This window comes from Jaculus jaculus, chromosome 20 (genome assembly GCF_020740685.1).
Source record: "Jaculus jaculus isolate mJacJac1 chromosome 20, mJacJac1.mat.Y.cur, whole genome shotgun sequence".
Lineage (NCBI taxonomy): Eukaryota > Metazoa > Chordata > Mammalia > Rodentia > Dipodidae > Jaculus > Jaculus jaculus.
The window spans coordinates 26,188,751-26,213,369 of NC_059121.1; the positions used below are offsets into that span (position 1 = coordinate 26,188,751).

The 24,619-nt window shown below is 42.6% G+C and overlaps 1 protein-coding gene across 4 annotated transcripts in view; it reads right to left on the minus strand.

The window, feature by feature from the left end:
• The window catches only part of Parp8 (poly(ADP-ribose) polymerase family member 8), a 168,611-nt gene that overhangs the window by 37,797 nt on the left and 106,195 nt on the right, over nt 1-24,619 (minus strand). For 2 of the 4 annotated variants that reach the window (XM_045139008.1, XM_045139007.1), the window contains exons 8-13: nt 22,457-22,551; nt 11,170-11,230; nt 10,567-10,657; nt 7,670-7,736; nt 2,713-2,838; nt 1,481-2,042 (exon numbers count right to left, since the gene is read on the minus strand). In XM_045139008.1, the coding sequence (XP_044994943.1) occupies nt 1,481-2,042; nt 2,713-2,838; nt 7,670-7,736; nt 10,567-10,657; nt 11,170-11,230; nt 22,457-22,551 (1,002 nt within the window). The remainder of the gene's footprint in view (nt 1-1,480; nt 2,043-2,712; nt 2,839-7,669; nt 7,737-10,566; nt 10,658-11,169; nt 11,231-22,456; nt 22,552-24,619) is intronic. The other 2 variants (XM_045139011.1, XM_045139010.1) reach the window with 1 other exon arrangement.

A 24,619-nucleotide genomic window follows, 5' to 3' on the forward strand; every position in this document is an offset into this window, starting at 1 on the left:
AAAACAAAAACAAAAAAAAAAAACAACAACTTGCTCTCAGCTCCGGGACACTGGTGAGTGCCATTTCCACTCAGCAACACTGGTATTCGTGGACAGAGTTCTCTCATGCATAAGTGAAAGGAAATTACCCTTAACTTAGTTAAAAGATGAGTATGGTTCTCCACTAACCATATGGGCACAAGCCAGGTTACATAACTATATTATGCACATTACAATCGCATGCTTCCTGGAAGCAAAGGCTGTGTGCATGGGGCTGATTTCCTTCCATCTTCATTTAGCATCCCTCCCTGTGGACCGGACCATAAACCATGAACCACATTCATTTTTGTCCAAAGCCAAAGCTACTCTTTCTCAGCTAGCTGTCAATGACTGATATGCACAAACAATAGCCCCCTAGGGTGGAGAGATGGCTTAGTGGTTAAGGTGCTTGCCTGCCAAGCCTAAGGAGCCTGGTTCAATTCTCCAGGTCCCACGTTAAGCCAGATGCACATGGTGGCACATGCATCTGGAGTTCGTTTTCAATGGCTGGAGGCCCTGGTGTGCCCATTCTCTCTCTCCCTCTCTCTCTAAGAAATAAATAAATAAACAATATCCTCAAAAGACAAAATGCTAGTAAATTAGTAAATTTGAAAGCAAACAAATAAACAAAAACCACTAATCTTTTTCTCCCTCTCCCAGATCATATTTAAAACAAAACAAAACAAACAAACAAAATGCTCTACTGCCCCTTAGCTGGTGGCATTTAAGCTCTTGAATTGGCTAATGGATCTGATTGGCGGAACAAAACCCATAGCTGGAACTATGGGAAACAAGTGAAAACCATATCCAAAACGAGTCCACTCCCCAATATCAAGGTCCTACCAATCCTGGGCTGCAAGAGGGCTTTCACCTATGAAATTCCCTCGAAAATAACAATGGCTGTCCCACTTATCTGGTGCTGACTTCACTCTCTGTTGGAGAAGCTGCTTCTCTTTGTCAGATGGATGCAGATCCTGAGGAAAGAACCAGCCCATCCCACCTCACCAGGGCCCCAGCTGAAACCATAGAGGAATTGGGGAAATGAGCAAGAGTGCTGCTTTCTTGGTGAACCTGGTACCAGCACAAGGGTGAAGGACATAGACACAGAGAACGCTCAACTCCTACCAAACCAGAGATCCAGAGACACAGAGGCTCCCAAGATCTCACCACTGAAGGAGACCTAAGATGAACCCAACATGACTCAGGGAAATTTGCAGAAAATGGGGCGGAAAGATTGTCAGAGCCCCACATTGGGACATTATACACAGAGACATCGCCTCTTTCCCATAAGTGATGGCTAAGCCCACAATGCATGACCACATTCCCCAATGAGGAGGGTCCCTGCGGAGGGGGGAGGACAGGGGGGAGGCTAACGATGGTACCAACATGGCTGTATACACGCTGAGCACGTACATAACTAATAAAGAAAGAAAAAGAAATTGGGATGAAAATCTTTACGCACAGCAGGCTGAGAAGACGAAGATGGTGTTAAGATACCAATAAGTCCTGAGGTAAGGGAGAGCCTCCTGCCCTCCACGTTAGGTTCCTTGCAAAAGTCTGCTTGGGACGACTTGGGGGCACTGGAGTGAGACCTGCTGAGCAATTTGTGGTTTTTCAGCCCATATAACTCTTCCACTCTGAGATTGCTGGAGTAAGACCTGCTCAGCAGTTTGTGGGGCTTGAAGGTGGTGTTGTGCTCACATCGGGGGTCCCCAGAACAAGATCGAGTCAATAACTTATGCGACTTCAGGGTGAGGGAGTCCTCCTGTTTGGCAGCCGCAGGGCAGGGCCGGTTCAGGAGCTTGTGCGACTTGATGGTGGCCAGGGCCTGCTCGGCCCTGGGGTCGCTGGACAGCGACCGCCCAAAGGTCCGGTGTGACTTGGCTGTGCACACGTCCTCGGCCTTGACCGCGCCCGGGCAAGACCTCCGCAGCAGCTTGTGCGTTTTGGAGATGCCGTCCTGCTCGGGCTTCAGCTTGTTGGGCTTGCTCTTGCCACAACCTGGGGGAGGGTAACTGGGCGACCTTAGAGAGAGGCAAGAATTAATGCATGGCACTTGGGCGTCAACTCAGCTGCAAATGTGTGACCCTCCCGTTTAAATGCCACCGAAGACGCGTGCGCGTGGGTCACAGAGATGAAACCAGATTGGTCCTGAGAAGCAAGAGGATAGAGTCTACCCTTTATTTTATATATACGTCCTATAGTACCTTATGTTTTTCCCCCTCCTGGCAATCCTAGAACCCTCCATAAGGAACTAATTTTTGGAGAGACTTTGTCATCAGCAAACCCAACTTTGTTGAATTTTTAACAATATTAGAAATAGAAAGCCTCCATACAAACCAAAAAAATAACAAAATCGATGTTTCTGATGCAATCCTCATAACATAGTATTTTTCTTTAGCAAGTGGACAGACATCAAGAGTGAATGCTGGGGGCTGGAGATATGGCTTAGCGGTTAAGTGCTTGCCTGTGAAGCCTAAGGACCCAGGTTAGAGGCTCGATTCCCCAGAACCCACATTAGCCAGACGCACTAGGGGGCACACCCATTCTCTGTCTCTCTCTCTCTCTCTCTCTCTCTCTCTCTGCCTCTTTCTCTGTCTGTTGCTCTCAAATAAATAGATAATTTAAAAAAAAAATAGTGAATGCTTTCAACGAACAGCAGACAGCATAATGCCCCGCCTGTTTGTTACCCACCTGCGCAAGGTGGAAAATAAGTGCAAAGGGGACTTCACTTTCTTCTCCGACAGCTTTGCGCTGTGTAGGCAGCTGGACTTCTCCTTGCTCTGCTTCCACTGCTGAGTCACGAACGTCTGCATGATTCTACAACCCAAAGACAACGCGGTGGTCACCGCGGCAAAGTCACCGAAGGCGCGGCTCTGGGTGCTCTGTGCTGAGCACGCGGGGGTCTGACCAAGAGCCTAAACACCGCCTGACGCTAAGTTAATCTGGCACATGGTGCTTCGTGTGGAGGAGACCCTCGCACGGCAACTGACCAGGGCATTACTGTGACTAGCGGGGCAGTTTGAATGTCCCCAGCGGTGAGAACTTAATTCCCAGCTGGGGGTGCTGCTCGGGAAGGGGGTGGAAACTTTGGCAGGGGCACCTTTGCTGGAGGAGGCAAGTCACTAAAGGTGGGCTCTCTGCTCCCCTGCGCACATACAATGTGAGCCTGCTTCCTGCCCCTACCCCGCATTCCTGGCCACAATCAAACTTTCCTGCCAAGAGGAGCCTTAAGTCACAACAAGCCTCTTCCTTCTAGAAGCTGCTATTTTGTCCCAGCAACAAGAAGGCAATTGAGGGACGGGCATGGTGACCCACGCCTTTAATCTTAGCACCTAGGAGGCAGAGGTGGAGGACTGCCGTGAGTTCAAGGCCGGCCTGAGACTACAGAGCCAGACCTGGGTCAGCCCCGGCCCAGAGTGAGAAGCTGCCACATAAAAATGAAAACAAACCAACCCACCAACAAGGAGGTAAGTGATACAAGTAATTATATCACAATGCGTGAACATAATTACCTATTGTTAAAGTAATTAAATGACATGCTACAAAGTAGTTAACCAAATTTTCAGGACTGTTCATAGAAGAATAAGAGACATAAATAGAACTCTGACAATGGCCTTTAGGATCAAGAATTTCTGCAGAAATAACAAATAAATTGAATTATTTTAAGTAAAGCCAACTTTCACTTGATTATTTTGCTTCTGTGTTTTTCTTCATGGAACAAACTTTGAAATTGTATGTAGGAATAAACCATGTAAAATATATATGGTCAGTAAACAGTATTTTCAGAGCAGCTTAAATAGAACATGCAATAATAAATTCAATCTGTTTAATTTCTTTCAAAAGTCACTTCAGAACACTTGTCATGTTCTTTCTTACCACTTGTAAAAAGGGATTGTTTCTGGAAGAAGGAAAAGATACCAGCATTCACCAGTTACCATACTGCACGAATTAAATAAGAATGCCACAAATATGTGCTTTGCCCTTCAATTCTCATAGCACTCACAGAAAGCGGCACCTGACACCTTCACATATTCGGCATGTCGTTCAACACGGACTGGTGTGGTGCTTAGCAACCGCACAGTTACCCCATCCCTCACGATCTCTCAGGCCTTAAGTTAACTCGGCTGACCAACAGGCACACCGCAATAGGCTAACCCCACCCACCTCTCTCCTGGTAGCTTTGGAGCGTCTAGATGAGTCATGAATAGAGTTATATGTTGCCATTTGAATGGCAGTGATGGAAAACAGGAGATAAACTAGAATCAATGACACTACAATTCCAAACTCATAGCAAATTTGCCTTGGAGCTCTGAACAAGAGAAACTTCATTTTAAATTTTACATTTGAAAGGTGTTTTTTTTTTTTCACTCATGATCTCAGCAGGATTTAAGTTATTAATTTAAATAATTAAATAAAAATTTAATAATAATTTAATTATTGAAGTGTTAATAATACATGCATCATGTTTCCTTGTGTCTAATAAAGAATCTATTGATACAAGTATCTGAACCCTGAAGATAGAGATTATTTTCTTCCCAAAATTAAGAAGACTCCAGTTCTTGTCACCTTTTCACACGGACACAATTCTTGTCACCTGTCACCTAAGAAGGTCACCAACAATGTGACTTCTCTAGCTAAGCTAATGGTGCTGAAAAATGTTCAGCAGATTAAAATGGCTAACATGTTTTTCATCTTTATGTCATATTTGCTTTCTGAAGTGTGATTTTATTTTTCCACCTTAAAATTTAAAAAAAAAAAAAAAAAAAAAACTTTTAAACTTGGTTGCTCAGACCTCCAGTTGTTCCTGGATGTGAATCACCTTGGCTGGGGAGATGGCTCAGCGGGTTAATGCCTTTGCCACTCAAGCCTGAGAATCAGAGTTTGATACTGGCTTAGCAGTTAAGGCACTTGCCTGCAAAGCCAAAGGACCCAGGTTCGATTCCCCAGGACCCATGTTAGCCAGATGCACAAGGAGGTGCATGAGTCTGGAGTTCATTTGCAATGGCTGAAGTCCCCGACACACCCATTCTCTCTCTTTCTCTCTCCCCCTCCCTCTTTCTCTGTCAAATAAATAAATAAATAAATAAATAAATAAATAAATAAATAAAAATATTTTTTAAAAATCTTCAGGAATCCCAGCATGCTGAATGTGAAATGGGGAGCCAGGACAGGAGACTTTTGCAAAAGCTTTTGGCAAATGTGGAGGGGAAAAAAAAAAAAGTAGAATTTGAGATCCAGAGAAACCTTGCCTCAAATGAAGTAGAACGGCAAAGATGGACTCAAAAGGTATCCTCTGATCTCCACAAACATGTCTGCACACACACACACACACACACACACACACACACACACACACACACATGCACAGATATACACGTAAATAAATAAGATAAAGTCATGTTGAACATGAAACCCTGTTGTTTGCCCGTCATATTAAGTGCAGTCGTCCAGGTTCAGAAAGGCAAGTACTGTGTGACCTCACACCTATGGAGAATGTACAAAATGTTAGTGTGAGAGAAGGTGAGGCTAGGGGTGTGGTCACCGGAGACCAAGGCAGTGTGGGAACAGGCAACAGCGTCACGCTGACCAAGAGACAGACACTCAGTTACAGAGAGGTGTTAGTTTCGGGTGTACATACACAGTAAGACTTGTGTCCGTGTGTTTCAAAAAACTAAACTCTGCATGCGTTCACCAGGAAGATGGAAGCTGCTAGAGGCAATGAGTGTGCTTACTCTGATGCTCACCCTACACAGCAGAGATGTGTTTGAAAATGACCACATGACCCTGCCCCAGTTACGCATAATTTTACGCAGCGATGAATAAATTCTACGATAAAAGCTAGAGTTCTCGGAAACCCCGAACGCACGAGGAGAATTATCGAGACTGAACCATCCCGTAGCGTGCATGCACACGTCTTTGTGTGCTCGTGCTTTGGTGAAAGGCTGACGCTTCCCTAGACTCTGCGATAGCAGCCTGTGTTCCCTGCAAGGGGAACGTCCACCAACGGGACACGACCCGCACTGCGGCCGAGCCGCTGTCTCTGAAGTCTGTGCCTTAGCTTATTCCTTGACCTTTAACGTTCTCTGAAGCTGCGTGGATACGGGTGTAAGTCAATTCCTGAGCCAGGAACGGTGGCATGTGTTTTTAATCCCAGCACTCCGGAGGCGGAGGTAGGAGGATCACAGTGAGTTCGAGGTCACCCTGAGACTACAGAGTGAATTCCAGGTCAGCCTGGGCTACAGCGAGACCCTACCTCAGGAAAAAAAAAAGTCAATTCCTGTGTATGTAATTTACAATGACTGTTTTCTCTCCTCAGTGTCTTATGTCTTTCGGTTGCCCTTGTTTGTATTCTGCTCCATTGCTCACTTTTCCACTGTATTCAGCTCTATTGTTTCCTTTTTCTATTTTTTTTAACCAACTTTTATAGATAAAAGATATTTTTAAAAATTCAGAAAATTGAAGCAACTTAGAGTTGAACAATAAATTTTTTTTTTTTCAGGGCTGGAGAGATGGCTGAGCGGTTAAGGCGCTTGTCTGCAAAAGCAAAGGACCCAGGCTCAATTCCCTAGGAGCCACGTAAGCCAGATGCACAAGGGGGCACCTGCATCTAGAGTTTGTTTGCAGTGGCTGGAGGCCCTGGCACGCCCATTCTGTCTCTCTTTCTCCTCTGCCAAATAAATAAATAAATTAAAATCTTTTTAGCAAGTCTCTCTGAGGCTTTATGTCCGATCCAGGGCTATTCCTGTCCCGCCTCTCCCACCATGAGGACATGCGCCTTTGAAACTGTCAGCCAGAAAAAAACCCTGCTTTCCATAAGTGGCGTCTGGTTGGGTGCTTCACCCCAACAACAAGTGGGCATCTGCTGCAAGCTTCAAGCTTCATTCGCCGTTTTCTTGATACCCACAACCTGTTATCATTTACTTCTACATCAACCTATTAAAACTATCAGTGTGTTTCAAAAACGCTCCTGATTCCGTAAACAGGAGGCCACTTATCTAACAATGACAGCGTATAGAATGTATCTGCCTGATTCAAATGAACTCCATGCATTTTGTATTTTTGCATTTGTACAAGGATAAGCTAAAGCACTTCTAGCCAAGGTCCAAATAGGAAATAAAGTGTTCATGTAGAAAGAAAACGTTTCAAAGGCTTAGTTTAGGGAAATAGGAATGATATTTCGCTTCTCGGAGCCAGGGGCTGCTTGCCGGTTGCCTTCTCCATGCCTAAGGAGTGAGCAGCCGTGCCCACTCACAGCACTTGGCAGGTGACCGTCGTGCCAAGGCCTGGAGCAGAACAGGAGAATTAACGTGAAAGGCTGGCCACTTCAAAGTGACCCTGCGGGGAAGAGACCAGGCAGTAGGCCCTCCTATCTTCCTTTGCTGTTGAGTGCATTAGAGTCACTGAGCCCATGTCCACATGAGCCAGCTGGACACGGGGTGGCTAGAGAGGGGATGTGGGCTGGCAAACACCCCAGGACCTGGCCCAAGCTGGCAAGGAGCTCCGGGGCTGGGACGCAGAGGCGGCTCTCTGTGCCAAGGCCCCCAGGCTCTCCTGTCCTGAGGCGCTCACTTCAACGCGATGTCAGTGAGCAAACACAGAGAAGAACTGAGAGGCAAGAAAATTCATGGCTCTTGAAGAGAAAACTTACTTCTTCAACTGATGTCCCAATCCAAACCGCTCTTTTGTGGAAATCTGAAAGACATCAACAGTGGGCACTGGAAAGGAGAAAAAAAAAAAAAAATCAGTCAATATTGGCCAGAAACTCAACCATTAGCCATGGAAAATATGAAGCATTAGTGCATGTGTGTATACACACACATTTAAAGATAATGACCATACTACCTCACACTGCTATTTAAATTATATTGTGTCTATACATTATATCATTAGAGGTCATTCTGTGAATGTAAATATCTCTTTCCCCCCCCCGCCCCTTTTTACCCCTTATCCTACTGAGCACCCTTCTTTTTCTACATAGTATTTATGTTTTGATATGTCAATATTGTGGGTTTTATTTTTGCTTTTTTAAGATGAAAGAAATATTTGTTTCTTGGGCTAGAGAGGTGGCTTAGTGGTTAACATGCTTGTTTGCAAAGCCTGACAGATCAGGCTCAATTCCCCAATGGAGCACACACCTGAGGCTGTTTGTTTTATGTATGTATGTATGTGTATGTGTACAATGTGTACATATGTGTGTGTGTGTGTGTGTGTGTGTGGTTTGTCCTTGGGAATTTTCAGGCAGGTATAAAAATGAATAGTGTAGAAAGGAAAGAGGCAATTGTGCAAAATGGCTAGAATAATATCTTAATTTCATGAAAGAGGATGAAACTAGTACACACATCTAGGGATGGCATTATAAATGCCAATAACAGTTAAGACTTGAAATAATCTGAGTGAAAATGGTTTCCTGTAGACACTGAGGACACTCAAAATCAAAATCAAAGAAGACATCCAGAAGCTGCTGAGAGCTCATCTCTAATGTCAACTTAAAACCCACCCACCAGAGCTCCGGGAAGTTTGTGGAAGAGGGGGCGGCAAGGACGTGAGAGCCTCGGGGTGGGAGGGAATATCCAGAGACACTGCCCCCCACAATGATAAGCACGTCTCCTGTACGGCAGAAATTATTCTTACCTTTGATTTCAAAATGGGTGAGGACATGCATCTCTGTTATTAGTCCTGCTTACTCACAGATTATTGTCAGATTAACCCTAGTCAAATGCTGTAGTTCAAGAAAGTGTGTTTTTATATATAATATATACATTTGCAAATGGCTTTTCAAAAAGAACTGTTAAGTAGGTCGAAATCTTCCATTAGCCACGGATATTTTTTGCAAGTTGATATTACTATAAACGCTGATACCTTCAAAGGCTTCTATCACAAAACACCTCGAGAGAAATATTGTCTCACTTTTCCATTTGTTTGCAGCAAACAAAATTGGAAACTAGGATAAACCCTAATTGTTTCTGCTGAGTAGTAAATTACATGTTTCTTCTCAGTAACATTATCTCGAGTTCTACTCATGTATTATATCTCATTGTGCCTTTTACAGGATAATTTTTCCTTAAAGTGTCAGACGAAAAAAAAAAATCTTTCAGGCAATGTGTGTAAACACCATTGAACAGCCTCCATTTAACTACTGTAATGCAGAAATTCGAGAAAACAATGAAGAGAATGAGAAACATGGAATAATGCCATCTCCACGTAAGAAAGTTCCAGCCAATCTTACTACAAATGGAATAGACCAAGCTAGTACAACCTTCATGGTCTTCAACGGCTGGTCCTGAACTCCCACCCCACCGTGAAGAGGAAAGAAAAGGCAGACGTCGCCAGGGGGTGCTGGAAGCAGGGTACACTCCCAGCAGCTTCTGGGGTGCCTGGCCATGCGAGGGCCATGCGTTGACCCACCTATATCGGGTCAGGTGTCTACACAGGGGACCCTCGGTGAAGATTCAGGGGCAAATAGCTCCCTATGGATGGCTCTCAAACCCCGAAACGGGGTGTAAGGATTGTGGGGACAGAAAAGGTCAAATCCAGGTTTTTGTCCCAGTCTCACAGGTAACGAGGAAGCATGAATGGCAGCTGGAAGTTTAGGGAGAGTCCCCACATGTGTTCGGCTCGAGTTGTTACTTGTTCTGACCAGGAGGCAGCCTGTGCGTCAAAGGACAACTGGCCAGAGGCCCGTGAGGCGCACAGTAAGATGTGTGGGGCTGAGTCGGCTAAGGGGTCTCACACTCGGGAGGGAGGCAAAGGCGGGAGGGCCGCCGTGAGTTCAAGTCCACCCTGAGACTATCAAGCGAGGTCCAGGTCAGCCTGTGCTAGAGCGAGAAGCTACCTTGAAACACCAATAAATAAATAAATAATAAACTCTCAGGATCAGTGTGTGGCACTGATCAGAGCCCCCGGCCCCCACCATCTCTCCAGCTTTCCGATCTTAGAACTGCTAAGTCTAAGGAGAGTAAGGGCAGAATTATTTTCTTTCCTTTTAAAAATATATTTTATCTACTTATTTGAAAGAGAGGGAGGAAGGGAGGAAGGGAGGAAGGGAGGAAGGGAGGGAGGGAGAAAATAGGTGCACCAGGGCCTCTAGCCACTGCAGATAAACTTCAGATGCATGTGCCACTTTGTGCATCTGGTTTACATGGGTACTGGGGAATCAAACCAAGGTCATTAGGCATTGCAGGCAAATGCCTTAACTGCTGAGCCATCTCTCCAGTCCATTTTCTTTTTTCTTGATGGCCAATTTCACTTCCTCTGGGCAATTCTACATACTCACTGAGCAGCTACTGTATTCAAAAAACCTTTAATAGAAAATGTTCAATTTATGAGTTTTATGATTTATGAGTGTATTTATGATAATGCAACTGAATGTTATCTATTGCTGTTTTCTTAATTAAATTGGAGATAAATAATCTTTCTTAGGTCAGAGCCTACATAACACTATTGTTAACCACTTAGCACTTATACACAGAATTATCAAATGAATACTCACTTTGCTTAAGGACCAGGACATAATTAATATCAAGATAATAGAGAGATAAAACTAACCTGGGCCATTTAAATACTGGGTAAGTGAACAGTGTAGTCGGACAATTATAGGTTCTGTTCGAATTACTTCCCAAGCCACAGCGATCTCCTCCTGCATAAATACATTTAAAGATAACTTTGTCACCTTTAAGAGCTCAAACTGAGTAACAAAGAAAAACAGCTGTTGCAATGTAGACTGACAAAATGCGTAAGGTATGAAGACTTACAAATTATCTCAAACACTATTGGATGAAAGAAGACCAGTGGACTCTCTCATTTTTGCCTCTTTAAGTAGGAAAAAATAGCAAAAGCTTAAATCATGAAATACTATAACACTATTACCATTAATCTTCAGGATATCTTAAAAGAAACAATGAAACTATATATACACACATATGTACATGTATATATGTATACATATATATATATATACACATATATAACTATATGTATATATATACACATAACACATATATATATATAATTTTGGCTTCACTGACAAGTCTTCTTAAACCACCTTAATAAATGCAGCACATCACCACTAGTATTATAAGATGACCCAAAGTTAGTTTCTTTGTGGGATAATTTAACTAAGCCAGACATATTACAGAGACTGATACTTACGTCAAGAAAGCTAACATCGATATGTAGATCAATATCTACATCATCAATGGCTCCATATTCCCTGAAAGCAAAAATTAGAATTCAGTATTTTTTTTCCTTAAAAAGACAGTATGTATTATGTTGTTTTAATTAAAAACTCAGTCACTAACTCTGATCCCTGAGTACCACTATGGCTCAGAACTGACCCTGAACATGAATTCACTGACTCAGTCTACTCAGACGATCGTTCACCGTGATCGATTCCTACCACAGAGATACCTTTCATCTTACATACATGCATAGGCATACATAAGTTCCAGAGTTCTTGCTTCATATTAAACAGCTCCAGTTCCCAGTGGCAAGCCAGTTTTCCTCCTGAGTCTACCATTACCACTTTCCACTCAGGAGAAAGAGCTGCTCCTAAGGGCAGAAAGGAGTTCTGACATAAGGGGGTACTGGGGGACATGCACAGGAAACTGTAACTGCGTTTTCCCTCCAGAAGTTGTTTGGAAACAGGCCCAGGGGCCTTGCCACTCAGATTCCACTGCCATTGGGGTAGATAACACCAAGTCTGATATATAATCGTTAAGGTAAGTAACATAAGCCAACAGTATGAGACAAAGGAGGGCACTGTGGACAACAGACAATTTTTGTTTTGTATTATTTCTGGTACTAGGGATTGAACCAAGGCTTTGCACATGCTGGACGGTGAGCTATGTCTCCAGGCCACATGATGATCAATTTCTGTTCATGTCTTTGGTGCAGCAATGGAGAAGAGAGGGAGGGAGGGGAAGAAAGAGAATGTGAAAGAAGGGAATGAGGGGAGAGAGGGAAGGGAGTGGAGGAGGGGAAAGGGAGAGAGACGAAAGAGAGTTGGTGGAACAATAAAGAAAACAAGTACTAAGCATTATAGGTATTCTTATTGACTATTGTGTCTGTGCATTTGCATTTACGTATATGTCGCATACGTGTACATATGTACACACGTATATATCATATACATGTACATAAATGTACACACATATATGTCTTATACATGCACATGTGTGTGAGTAACTTACTTGTCACTACTCCATGGCAGAACTGGTACTTCAGTGCATGTATTTTAACTATCTGTACAATTAATTCAATTGGTTCAATACACACAAAACCAGCACTTTATATTGGAAGCCAAGTAAAATGTGAGTGGCTAGAATCATCAGTACTTCTTCATAGCCTTCGGAAGAGGACGCTATTAATGTATTGCAAAAAAAGAAAAGGAAAGTGATGGTCAAGGGAGGGTGAGAAGTTGCCAAATGGAACATAAGCCAGTGGAGAAGTTAAGTGCTGAATCCATCCATGTCCCACTTCAAAACTATGGAGGATGGTCTCTGGTGGACAGCGAGCATACAACAAAATATCTGTGTGTATTACATGTACTTAAGTAGTGTACAATGCATGATTGCAGCATACTTATAGCATTCAGAGCAGAAGTTCTTTTTAATGATTGGGTGGCTGTGTTGTTTATTAATTTGTGTAATCTAATGAATAAAGTGATTGAGCAGACTTTCTATTTATGCCTTGATATCTGCTTTTTCAAAACAGAGCATGATGCTACAATGTAATAAAGACTCCGCCTTCCTCCATTTTCTTCTGAATAAAATATGCCAAAACATGAGCACATGTTTATGAAAATTATACTTTTTTAAGTTTCCCCCCCTTTTTAAAGTTTTTCATGGTAAAATTTCTAAAGATTACATCAATAAAAATTAAAAGTGGTTAGTATTGACCTGCTCAAGCCATTACAGTGTCACAACGCTTATGCTCTTGACATGGACTCACATAGGAGGTAGAGCAATGGGCAAGCACCAAGTAGATAAATTCGTCTTTGTCTCTAAGTCAGGGCATAAAAATGTTTTCTGTGAAGGTTAATACAGTAACACAGGGCTGGAGGGATGGCTTAGTGGTTAAGGCACTTGCCTGCAAAGGCCAAGGACCCATGTTTGAGTCCCCAGAACCCTCATAAGCCAGATGCACAAGTGGAGCATGCATATGTAGTTCATTTGTAATAGCTGAAGGCTCTTACGTGCTCCCATTCTCTCCCTCCCTCTCTCTCTCCCTCTCTCTCTCTCTCTCTCTCTATATATATATATATATATGTGTGTGTGTGTGTGTGTGTGTGTGTGTGTGTGTGTGTGTGTGTGTATACAAAATCTGCCTCTTTCTCAAATAAATAAGAATGAAAAATAGTAAAATACTATTTTTATTTTTGAGTTTTCAGACCTCATACAGCCTCTGCTACATGTTCTTTGGTTTTTGTTTGTTTCCTTTCCCTTCTCTTTTTTTTTTTTTCTCAAGTCTTCAGGAAAGCAAAATCTACTAGCAGTCTGTTTCAAAAAATGCCTCAAAACACCATGGTCGTCACTTAATTACCCTGTGCATGTGCAGATGTTTCATGAGCAAATTAGGTCAAATATCCATTGTGAGGACTATAAAAGGAGACCACCAATGGGGTGATGAAAAGAAATGAGCAGTTATCTTCAAGAGAAGTTTCTGGGGTTCTGTCTACTGACAGGGGTGAATGCTATGAAGATAACAATGCACTGATGATAAATATACTTAAAACACAGCATATAAAGGAAGGTGTTGGAAACAATTAAACTGAATGTTAGTGATAAGAAATATTTCAATAAACTATAGCATGGTGGAATTTAAATGTTTTCTTCATTGCTAAAGAAGTTGATACAGAAGTGTCATCTCCGGAAGAAAATGCTCCAAGCACACTCTTTATGGAGGAAGCATTTATTGCCTCTCCCAAAAATCATAGAAGATAACATAATTTAAGAAAAATAGAAGTTAAAGAGCAAAAAAGAGAAGAATATTAGCTGTTAAACACCAACTATATTTAAAAATTAAATGTATTAAAAAGTTACACATTTTCTATAAACATACACCCAACTTCTGATGGGAAAGATGATGTCATTTTATGTGAGAGTTTTTAAAATATCCAAAAAATAATGCCCAATAACACCAGCACAAAATCTTTCTTTTTGGAGGGGGCTGGGGATAAGGTGTTGTTACGGAACCAAGCTAACTTCAAACTCACAGTTTCCTGGACTTGACCTCATCTGTGCAGGGATGACACGTCATTCATTTTGATTATATCTCATTCTAGTTTCTTTCAGATATGGCATGCATGACAAATAAAAGCTTATGTCTTGTTCCTTCTTCTCTTTGGTAATCAGTATTATAGTAATGTTTTGTAAAACCATAAATTTAAATGGGTACATTTATATAAATACAATTGTAAAATAAAACACTAGGTTAATTTTGGTATTTTTTACACATGGATATTGAGAAATACCCTCTGGATAAAGACCTGTGTGCACCTGTTCTTTCACACCATGATTTCTAGGATTACTGGGTTAAATAAATGGCATAGCCTATTTAGAATTCTCCATATATTGCTTAACTATTGTTCTAAAGGGTTCCAATAACATAATTACAATAACCAAGCCACCAGCTGTCTCATCCTTCCACATCCTCATCACTTCTCCCTACTTCTACTGTCTCTCATCTTGACCAATTTCATTTGGAGATTAATGTAGAATTTATTTACACTGGGAAGGCTTTGAGAGACATAAAAAAAAGGGATTGGGCTGATTGTGGTGGCTCATGTCTTTAATGCCAGTACTTGGGAGGCAGAGGTAGGAAGATCATCATGAGTTCAAGGCTACCCTGAGACTACATAGTGAATTGCAGGTCAGCCTGAGCTACAGTGAGACCCTACCTTGGTGAAAAACAAAACAAAACAAAACAACAACAACAAAAAATTATACACAACTGTTTTCCTATAAATCATGTTCCAGAAAACTTCAACAGAAGTTACCATCAAGTGATGATTGGTGTGACGTATCAAATTTCAAAGCCATTAACTGTATTTTGTATAGCATTCTTAACAATGCCTCCATGTTTTTAAAGCTATGAATTTCTTGGCAGGTGGAGGCTGGGATCGAGGGTTACAGAGCTCTTCGTGGGCAGGGTATGGACATAGCTTTAAGAAGAGGCCAGAAAGGAATGCAGCTAGCCAGAGCCAGCAGGTGTATCTCCAGCTGCTTTGGGTTTTGTTTTCACACCACGTTTCACGGGTTTTGCCAGTGATACTTCGTCCTTTGGAACTTATTCCGTTGCGACTCCCTCTTTCTAGGATGCCAGTCACTTTGTGATTCCCGCTGCTGGGTACAAAGGATGACGACAGTCCACATGGAGGGAGCCGGTCGTCAGAGCTCATGAACAGGAAGTGCAGAACCAAGATGAAGGCTTGACGTACAAATGCAATGTCAACCGTGGTAGTGTATCCTGATTATGGCATTAGGTGTTGTGGTGGTTTGAATAGATGGCCCCCAATATATTCAGTTGTTTATTTGTTTGTAGTTTGCATCTGCAGCCACCTGGATGGAGCCAATGTCACGGGTGGATCTTAAGGTGTGGTGGTGGGTTTCAGATTTCAATCTAAAGATATGCAAAGTGTGCCTAGCTGGAGTTCCTGAAGTGTGCTGTGTGGCTTTTGGTTTTTGGCTTGTGCTTCTCTCTCTTTCTCTCTGCTTGGTCCTGTGAAATCAGGTCAGCTTCTTCTGCCATTATGGAACTTCCTCTGGATCTGTAAGCTTCAATAAATATCCCTTCCTACATAACTGTGCCTGGTCTGGAAGTTCATCTCAGTGAGCCTGAAGCTGTCTGCTACAGGTGTGTAATGACAAAATAATTTCAGGCACTGCCTTTATTTTATTCACTGTGAAAAGAGCACATCAACTTGAACTTCAGTAGTTCTTCTCTTCTGTTAGCTGCAACAACACAGAAATAATCTGATGTCATAGCTCTCCTCAGGAATGGCAGGTCTGGAAGAAGCATTGGATGTGTGCTCCTCCTTGATGCCAAGAGACACTTCTGGTTCCTGGCGAGCTACTCTTAAATTCACACATCTTGGCTCTGCTTCTGAGACTCTTGGATACTTGCAAGTAATGAAGCTATTTAAGAACATATATGTGTGTGTGCACATGTGTTCAAGGTCTGCCTTATCTACATGGTGAGTTCAAGGACAGCTTCAATGGAAAAAAAAAGGATCTGGAGAGTAGAACATGGGTCTTGAGGCTTCGAAGGCAAGTGCCCTAACTGCTAAGCCATCCTCCAGCCCAGGTAATCCAGATACACAAAAGGTTTAGGCAAGCACAAGGTCCCACATACCCACTAGGTGGCACAAGTATCTGGAGTTCAGTTGTAGTGGCTGAGGCCCTGGTATGCCAATTCTCTCTCTCTCCCCCCCCCCAAAATAATTTTTTTTTAAAACTTAAAGAAAACAAAGCAGGGGATGAAAAGGGCATAGCCCAGTGCTATAGTATTGCTGTGCATGTACCAAGTCCTCGGGTTCAATTCCCAGTACAGGCTGGGGTAGATACATATAAAATGCTTTTGTCAATAATCATGCACTTCTGGGCTGGAGAGATGGTTTAGCGGTTAAGCGCTTGCCTGCGAAGCCTAAGGACCCTGGTTTGAGGCTTGATTCGCCAGGACCCATGTTAGCCAGATGCACAAGGGGGTGCACACATCTGGAATTAATTTGCAGTGGCTGGAAGCCCTGGCATGCCCGTTCTCTCTCTCTCTCTCTCTCTCTCTCTCTCTCTCTCTCTCTCTCTCTCTCTTTCTCTCTTTCTCCCTCTTTCTCTGCCTGTAGCTCTCAAATAAATAAAGAAAATAAACAAAAAACTTAAAAAATAATAATCATGCACTTTTGAAGACAGTTTTAGAATTCTTGACAACTACACCCATGAATGAGACACTCACACAACACACTCACACGTTATTAAATGTTAGACCATTTAGGAAGTTCATCCCTTCTCTCTAAGCTTCACTTATTAATTATGCTGTTGTGTCATTATTACAATAAAAACTTGATCAACCTTTTCTGTGATCCTGCTGATTAGAAATATCTTAGATATCCAATTATCCCTTGAATCATCATAAAACTGTGTGTACAAACGCAGTTCCAGTACATGCTTTTTAGAAATAACAAGTATTATTATTTAACTACTTATGCTTCCAACCGCTGTCCAGTTACGTTTCAAGAAGATGTTTTGTTTGGAAACAGGACACCTTCCCATGACGTCTGAAACCACACAGCTTGCATGTCTGTCTTGCATGCCCTCTCAGTGTGTGTCCTGCCCAGTGCGGGAGCACTGTGTGTGCCAAGCCAAGAAATATGCAAACGCAGTAGTTGGAAAGAAATCTTGGCAAGACTAAAACTTTTCCAAGACCATTATTCAAGGCAGCTTTAGATCTCTCTAAAAGACAACAGGGCTGAGAAAGAGTTTAAAAATTAGATGCAGATAAGCGAGGTATTTGATCTTTTTAAAAGTCAAGTCATAGTGCATAAACAGTATAGAATAAACAGTGGCTATGACTTTGTAGTCAGCTTTAAAAAAAAAAAAAAGAAGAAGAAGAAGAGAAAAGGGCTCTTGGTATTTGTTGAACACAGCCGAGGCTCTGGGAGCTGGGGAAATTGCCTCAGGACTGAGTAACTGGAGCCTGCATCTAAAGTGCGCCTATCTTTGGAAAATACCCACCGCCGTGGGCTTTTCTCTACTGTGTGCGTTCTGTCATCACTCGTTTTCAGTGCCAGGCTCTTGCCCCACCCCCCAACTCAGAAGCACAGCGTGGAGAATCGATGCACTGGGAAGGATGCCACGAAGATCTTTCTTTGCGGAGTGGCAGGCTTCCGTGCAGAGGCACTGGCTGTGAAGACATAGCCTCGAAATCTCAGTGGCTCAGCATGAAGAGAAAATTGACATCTCACACCATGAGGAACGGGAGGCTAGCGGCCGCTCAAGGTCACCCCTGAGGTGCCGACAGTGGTCGTCTAAAAGATGGGGGGCATCTCATGCTAGCACATAATCCCAGGTTTCAGTAGTTGAATGTGCACGTGATAAAGACGGTAGGCACGCAGAATCCTGCCGAAGACCAGAACATGACAATATGCTCTGAAAGCGCTTCCTAGTGCGGCAGAAACGGGCGTTCATTCGCCAGCTGCCCATCCTGCCCTTTGTACTTTCTTCTCTCAGTTGTTTTCTTCTTCTTCCTCTCCTCCTCCTCCTCCTCCTCCTTCTTCCAGGAGATACAGGTTTGGTGACATGATGTTTCCCCAAACCATCAAGAAGCTTCAGGATTCCCTGACATCAACTTAGAAAGGTCTAAACACAATGACCCAGTCATAAAAAGTAGCCACACTGCACATACGTCACCACCGGGGGAGTTTCCAGCCAATGTGGGAGGTAGTCACAATGAAAAGGGCACATTACTCGAACAAACTCAATTCTGAAATGGAAGGTGGCATGGCCACAGACACACACCAGGCGCCAGGCATGGTGGTGCTTGCCCTTAATCCCAGCTCTCTGGAGACAGAGGTAGGAGGATCACCTTGAGTTCGAGGCCACCCTGAGACTACATAGTGAATTCCAGGTCAGCCTGGGCTAGAGCGAGACCCTGCCTCGAAAACCCAATAATAATAAATAAATAAAGAATAAAAAGCTATTGAATCTTAGAAAAAGTATGTCCTAAGGAAATGAGAATTCTCTGGCCTTCAATCTACTTTCCTAAAACTGTTCATCTCCAATCATTTTCCAACGGCATTTATCGGCATTACTTTACAAACATGACTGCAGGCTTAAGTTCAAGAAGACCACATGACTACAGGCATGTGTTCACAGTGAAAACCACACCCTGGCTCACACCAGGTTGACACTGGTGCGTGATTCTATGGGAGAAGGACCACGGCGCTTCTGCGCTGCATTCCGGGCAAGAGGCTCCGGTCACAGCTGCCACCAGTGCTGCTGTTTGGCTTTCATGAAGCTGTTACTCGGTTGTGGCTGCATGGTTGGATCGAGCTGGCATTACTGATTTTAGAAGTAAACCTATCACCAATTGCTTCTTCTCTATTTACTTAGAGACTGTGTTTTAGAGATGTGCCATGTTCTAGGCACCCAACCATTTCTCTTATAAAGAGCATTGAGGTGGTTAGCTGACTTTCTCATTAGATGTCACATTAAAAATTTAAAGCAAAAGGAACCAAATAGCCTCTTGTGCACAGAGTTACTTTCTGCTCTTCAAACTCCATTAAATTCCCCTAAGCCTCCATGAAGTAACAGAACACTAATTAGAACAGTCTGTTTTCAATAGACTTGGAACTTTGCAAGCAAGGAGTTTCAAAGACTTTATGACTAACTATACCTTTCCCCTTGGGTCTAAGTCTCAGAATTGGAGAGAAGGCCATAAAATCATTTTTGATTTCTTTAAAAGACATTAAACTAGCTGGGCATGGTGGCTCACTCCTTTAATCCCAGTGCTCAGGAGGCAGAGGTAGGAGGATCACTGTGAGTTCAAAGCCAGCCTGAGACTACATAGTGAATTTCAGGTCAGCCTGGGTTATAGTGAGACCCTACCTTAAAAAATAAAATAAAATAAGATGAAATAAAAACATGTATCAAGCTAGTTTTTTGTGAGTCTCCTTCATGCCATGAGACTGGCAAGAGAATATATTTATTCTGGAATTATTTACTGTAACAAAAAACATCTAGAGGAGGCAAGAATATGGCTTACATTCATTACATTCAAACAGAGTCATAACTATTTCAAGTGAAATTGACAAGAGAAATATCTAAACCATTTATGACTTTAGATATTTCATTTGATTGACATTTTGAACATTTATCTGTCACATTTATAGATCACATATGGAACACTTTATAGATTACATATAGAATAGTTATAGATCACAGGACAGGTATCAATAACATTATTAACAGAAAAGTACCAACAGAGATCATTATAGATGCTAAATAAATACTTGGTGAAGAAAAAATAGTTACATGATGAGATGACAGGTTCAGGAAATATGAAAATGTATTTAAGAAAAAGATTTTAGATGAGAAATAAAATAAAATAAAACAGCAATATGTGCCAGTGATTCTGTCAGCAAAAGAACGTGAATTAAAAAGAAGCTGAATTCTAAGTTGTGTCGTGGTAGCTGTGATTCAGTGCCTTTTCAGGGTTAAAACTAAAAGTTTTAAGACTCTAAGCAAAGTATAATTGATATAGAAAAGTCACCATTGTAACCACAGGGAGCTCCTATGCTGTATTCACACAGTCATGTTAACACTGAAAACTGCTTCATCTGGAGGCATCACGGGTTCAACTGAGAAACCATCTCAGATATTTTGCTCAACTTTCGCAGTTTGTAAACATTTATTTTGCTAAATATAATCCCATTAGGGATGGAGAGATGGTTTAGTGAAGACCCTTGCCTGCAAAGCCTAACGACCCAGGTTTGATTCCCCAGTACCCACATAAACCAGATGCACAAGGTGATGCATGCATCTGGATTTTGTTTGAAGTGTCTGGAAGCCCTGGCACATCCATTCTCTCTCTCTCTCTCTGTCTCTCTCTTTCTTCCCTTTTCTGTCTTAAATAAATAAATGATAAATAATAAATAAAATCCCATCACATGTCACTCAGTTACAGTCTAGCATACCCCCCAGAGTGGGAGAGTGGTCAGGGTAACACAAGTCCAGCTTATCGAGGCTACAGGCAGCAGTAAATTGATGCTTTTAAGATTTAAATGAAACATTGAACAACTATAAATTGTAGTTGCATTGACCTCCCAGTTGAAAATACATGTTGGCTCTCTCAAAATGAGGGTGTGTTCAGTGGAGAGCTTCGAACCTGATAATGTGTTCTTTGGTTCAAACGGTGCTAGTGAGAGCAGATAGGAATCCACCTTGCATCACACTTGGCCGTGTTTAGCCCGTGCTATGCTAAATTCTGGAACAGACAATTGACTACAACAACCAAGCCAAAGCAAAAGACAGCAAGTCAGAGACAAGTAACGCCTCACAAGAGTCGGACTACAGGGAGAAAAACTAATAACTGGAACGTAAAGAAATGTAACCAATGGGTCCAAAGCCAAACGCTGGGCGCACGGGCAACCGTGACACCTCCATGGTAGAGAACGAGCCAGCCTCCAACCGAGCTTTCATAGAGGCAGGGCCGGGACTTTTAGGGGGTCCCTGCACACACGACTGAGACAGTAACAGAATGCTCGGAGCTTGGAGGAGCCGGGCCCAGCTGGGTGGGCGGGCTGGGAAGGGATTAGGACGGAGGTGAGACTGTCCAAGGGGGGGAGACTTCCGTGGAGATGTGGAGACTACTCCGAGGGCCTGGATGCTAGTCTAGGGAGAGAAAAGGTCTTCCCTTCTATGAAAGCAGAGGAAATTAAAAAATAAAAACAACAAAAGGAGGTAAGGGTGGTGAAGTCATCAAAAGTGATTAAATATAATAAAAATGTACTTGAGAAACATCACCAAATATCAGATAACTAATGGTTAATATATTTAGCAGTCAAACAAGGAGTGTATGCATGTAAGTATGCATAGGCATTTCACAATGTGAATTGCATACCAGTCATTGTGAATCATTTACTTACAGTGATCACAATCATGTGGACTGTATTGACAAAGGCAATATGAGCCCAGGTGGGAAAACCAAGTATACTTATATTTTTTTGTTTGTTTGTTTGTTTTTGGGTTTTTTTGTTTTTTTTTTTATGTGTGTGTGGCAGGCTCAATAGATGGGCCTTTTTATGTAAGAGAGCATGAGAGAGAGAGAGGGAGAATTGTCGGGCCAGGCCTCCAGTCACTGCAATCGAGCTCTAGATGTGAGTGTCAATTTGTACATGTGCGCAACCTTGCACGCTTGTGTCACTTTGTGCATCTGGCTTACGTGGGACTTGGAGAGCTGGACATGGGTCCTTAGACTCCACAGGCAAGTGCCTTAACCATTAAGCCATCGCTCCAGCCCAAAGTATACATATTAAATATAACACCTTCTTGTTATCGGAGAAAGGATTTTGCTCTCTAGCTCAACTTGGCCTCAAACTCATGATCTTCCTGCTCCAGACTCCCAAGTGTGGGAATTATAGGCGTATGTGTTTGCCATAGTCAGGCATGAGTTCAGACAACGGCTTTTCCAAACTAACTCTCCCAAGCAATTAATTTCTTTAATGCAATTATTCTAAGCAGACACAGTGTGTCACCCTCAAATGAGCCATGAAGCTTCTACTTGGTATAAGCAGGATCACAGGAGAATCCCTCAAACACTTTCATATATAATTTATCAGGAAAAAAAATTTTTTAAAATAATGTCAGTTACATCAAAAGAAAGCTCCCGTGGCACAGTGGGCCATGTCGCTGTCAACGCTAGCTCAGCGAGGGCGTCTGTTTACCTGAGCGAAACTGCACGAGGCCCGTAGACCTCCCTCACGGCCGACAGGTCTGCCTCCAGCTGCGGGTGCTTCTGTAGCTCTCCGTCATAGTTCACCTGGTGACAGGGATGGGTCACAAGTGACAGGGACAGAGACGCAGAACATCCGTGACCCGGGTAACCCACGACCGGTCTTCCAGAACATGCCTCCGTGACCAAGGGGACCTCAAGAACTGACGCGGGATTCTATGAAATGAGCATGCTACAGGAAACTATCGCTGGAGGCGACAGACAGACAGACTGCATCACGGGGGGAACTTGGGGCAGCTGCACTCCGGATCTCGGGTTAATCACTGAAATGTACAGAACTGCATAAGTCAAACGCGTGTCAATCGATCAATGAGCCAATGAACTGGACAGCACAGTTCTCAGGTGAACTGACGTGCCAGTAAATACTTTAAGACGTGTTCACTATCCTTAGAAACAAGGGAAATGCAAATTAAAATTGCATTGATATCCCACCTTGCCCCAGTTAGAATGGCTATCACCAAGAAATCAAACAGCTACAAAGGCTGCTTAGGATGCTCGGGGGAAAGAAACGAGTGTAGCTCCTACGGAACGACCAGTGAGGAGGAGGTTTCTCAAAAAGCTAAAATTCAAACTAAGGAATTTCCCAACTACACTTCCCCTGGGCATTTAGAAGAGGATTTTATATGCTACAGCAGAAATACTTGCACATCTCTCTCCAATGCTGCTCCAGCCATGACAGCTGGGAAGCAACACCAATGTCCATCACCAGGAGACGGAATCATGAAAATGTGGTGCATACACGCTAGAGAGGTTTTTACTCAGCTGGAAAGACAGGTGGAAGTATGAGATTTAAAGCTAAATGAATAGAAGTAGAAAATATTGTACTAGATGAGGTAGCCCAGGTACAGAAAGACAGCTATCACATGTTCTCTCTCATATGAGTCTCAGCTTCTAACAAGATAGCAGTGTTTGTGTGTGTGTATGTGTGTATATACTTATGGGGAAATGTGGGCAGAGGTCAGTAAGCTATTTAAGACCCATGAAAGAGCAAAAGAGGTTTCAAGGAAGTGCACTGGGGAAGGTAATGGAGCGGGAAGGGGTACAGCGTGCGGAGGTGGCCGGGAAACGGCCGAGGGGAGCGGGTTCAGGAGAGTGATGAGCCAAGTTCTTGTATGAAAATGCCGTGAGGAAACCTGTTATTTTGTTTGCTAGCTAAAAGAAAGAAAATCCCAAAGTTAAAACAAAAGTCAGCTAGACAAAATTATAGATTTTTACATAAGAAAGCATAGATAAGTCAGTATAATCACAAAAGTCATTGGGTTCACGTGCAGCTGGGAAAATTTGTTGTATTTGACATTAGAGCGATATGACACAAAGAAAATGAATGTGTTAAAAAAAAGGGGGGGGGATGTGTGCAGATGTTTTGGAAAACTTCTATAAGCATCAACCAGCTGTATCTAATCTGTGGCCCACAGGCTGCATGTGTCCCAGGACAGCTACAAATGCAACCAACATGTTTCTACATGGCAATGTTATATGGCTAGGGTAAATAGCTGGGGAAAAAAAAACTTAGCTTTGCCTGTATAAGAATGAGTTTTGCCAGCAAAAATCAAACGTGGAAGGATTATTTTGTGTAACATCCAAGTGTTGTATTGGTTAGGGAATCATTTAAGTAGAAAAACCTTCCCACTGCTAGAAAGTTACTCCTTAGAGGGGGGAAAACCCTACTTTTATTATATCTATGTCTATGCATCAGCCTTGCTTATGTCTAATTTAACAACTACCAGTTGGTTATTCTGAATATAAAAGTTTACTTCATTTTGCTTACATAATAACTGTGGCATTAACCACCCTTTTTTTTTTTCTTTTATTTGACAGCAACAGAGAAATAAAGAGGCAGAGAGACAATGGGTGCACCAGGGCCTCCAGCCACTGCAAACGAACTCCAGATGCATACACTCCCTTGTGCATCTGGCTTTCATGGGTACTGGGGAATCAAGCCTAGAACTGGGACCCTTAGATTTCACAGGCAAGTGTTTAACTGCTAAGCCATCTCTCCAGCCATGTTTTTATATTTCCCATATTACACTGCACAAATCATAAACCATCAATGAGGAGGTTATGGAAATCTGATAGTGTTTTATACAGTTACATC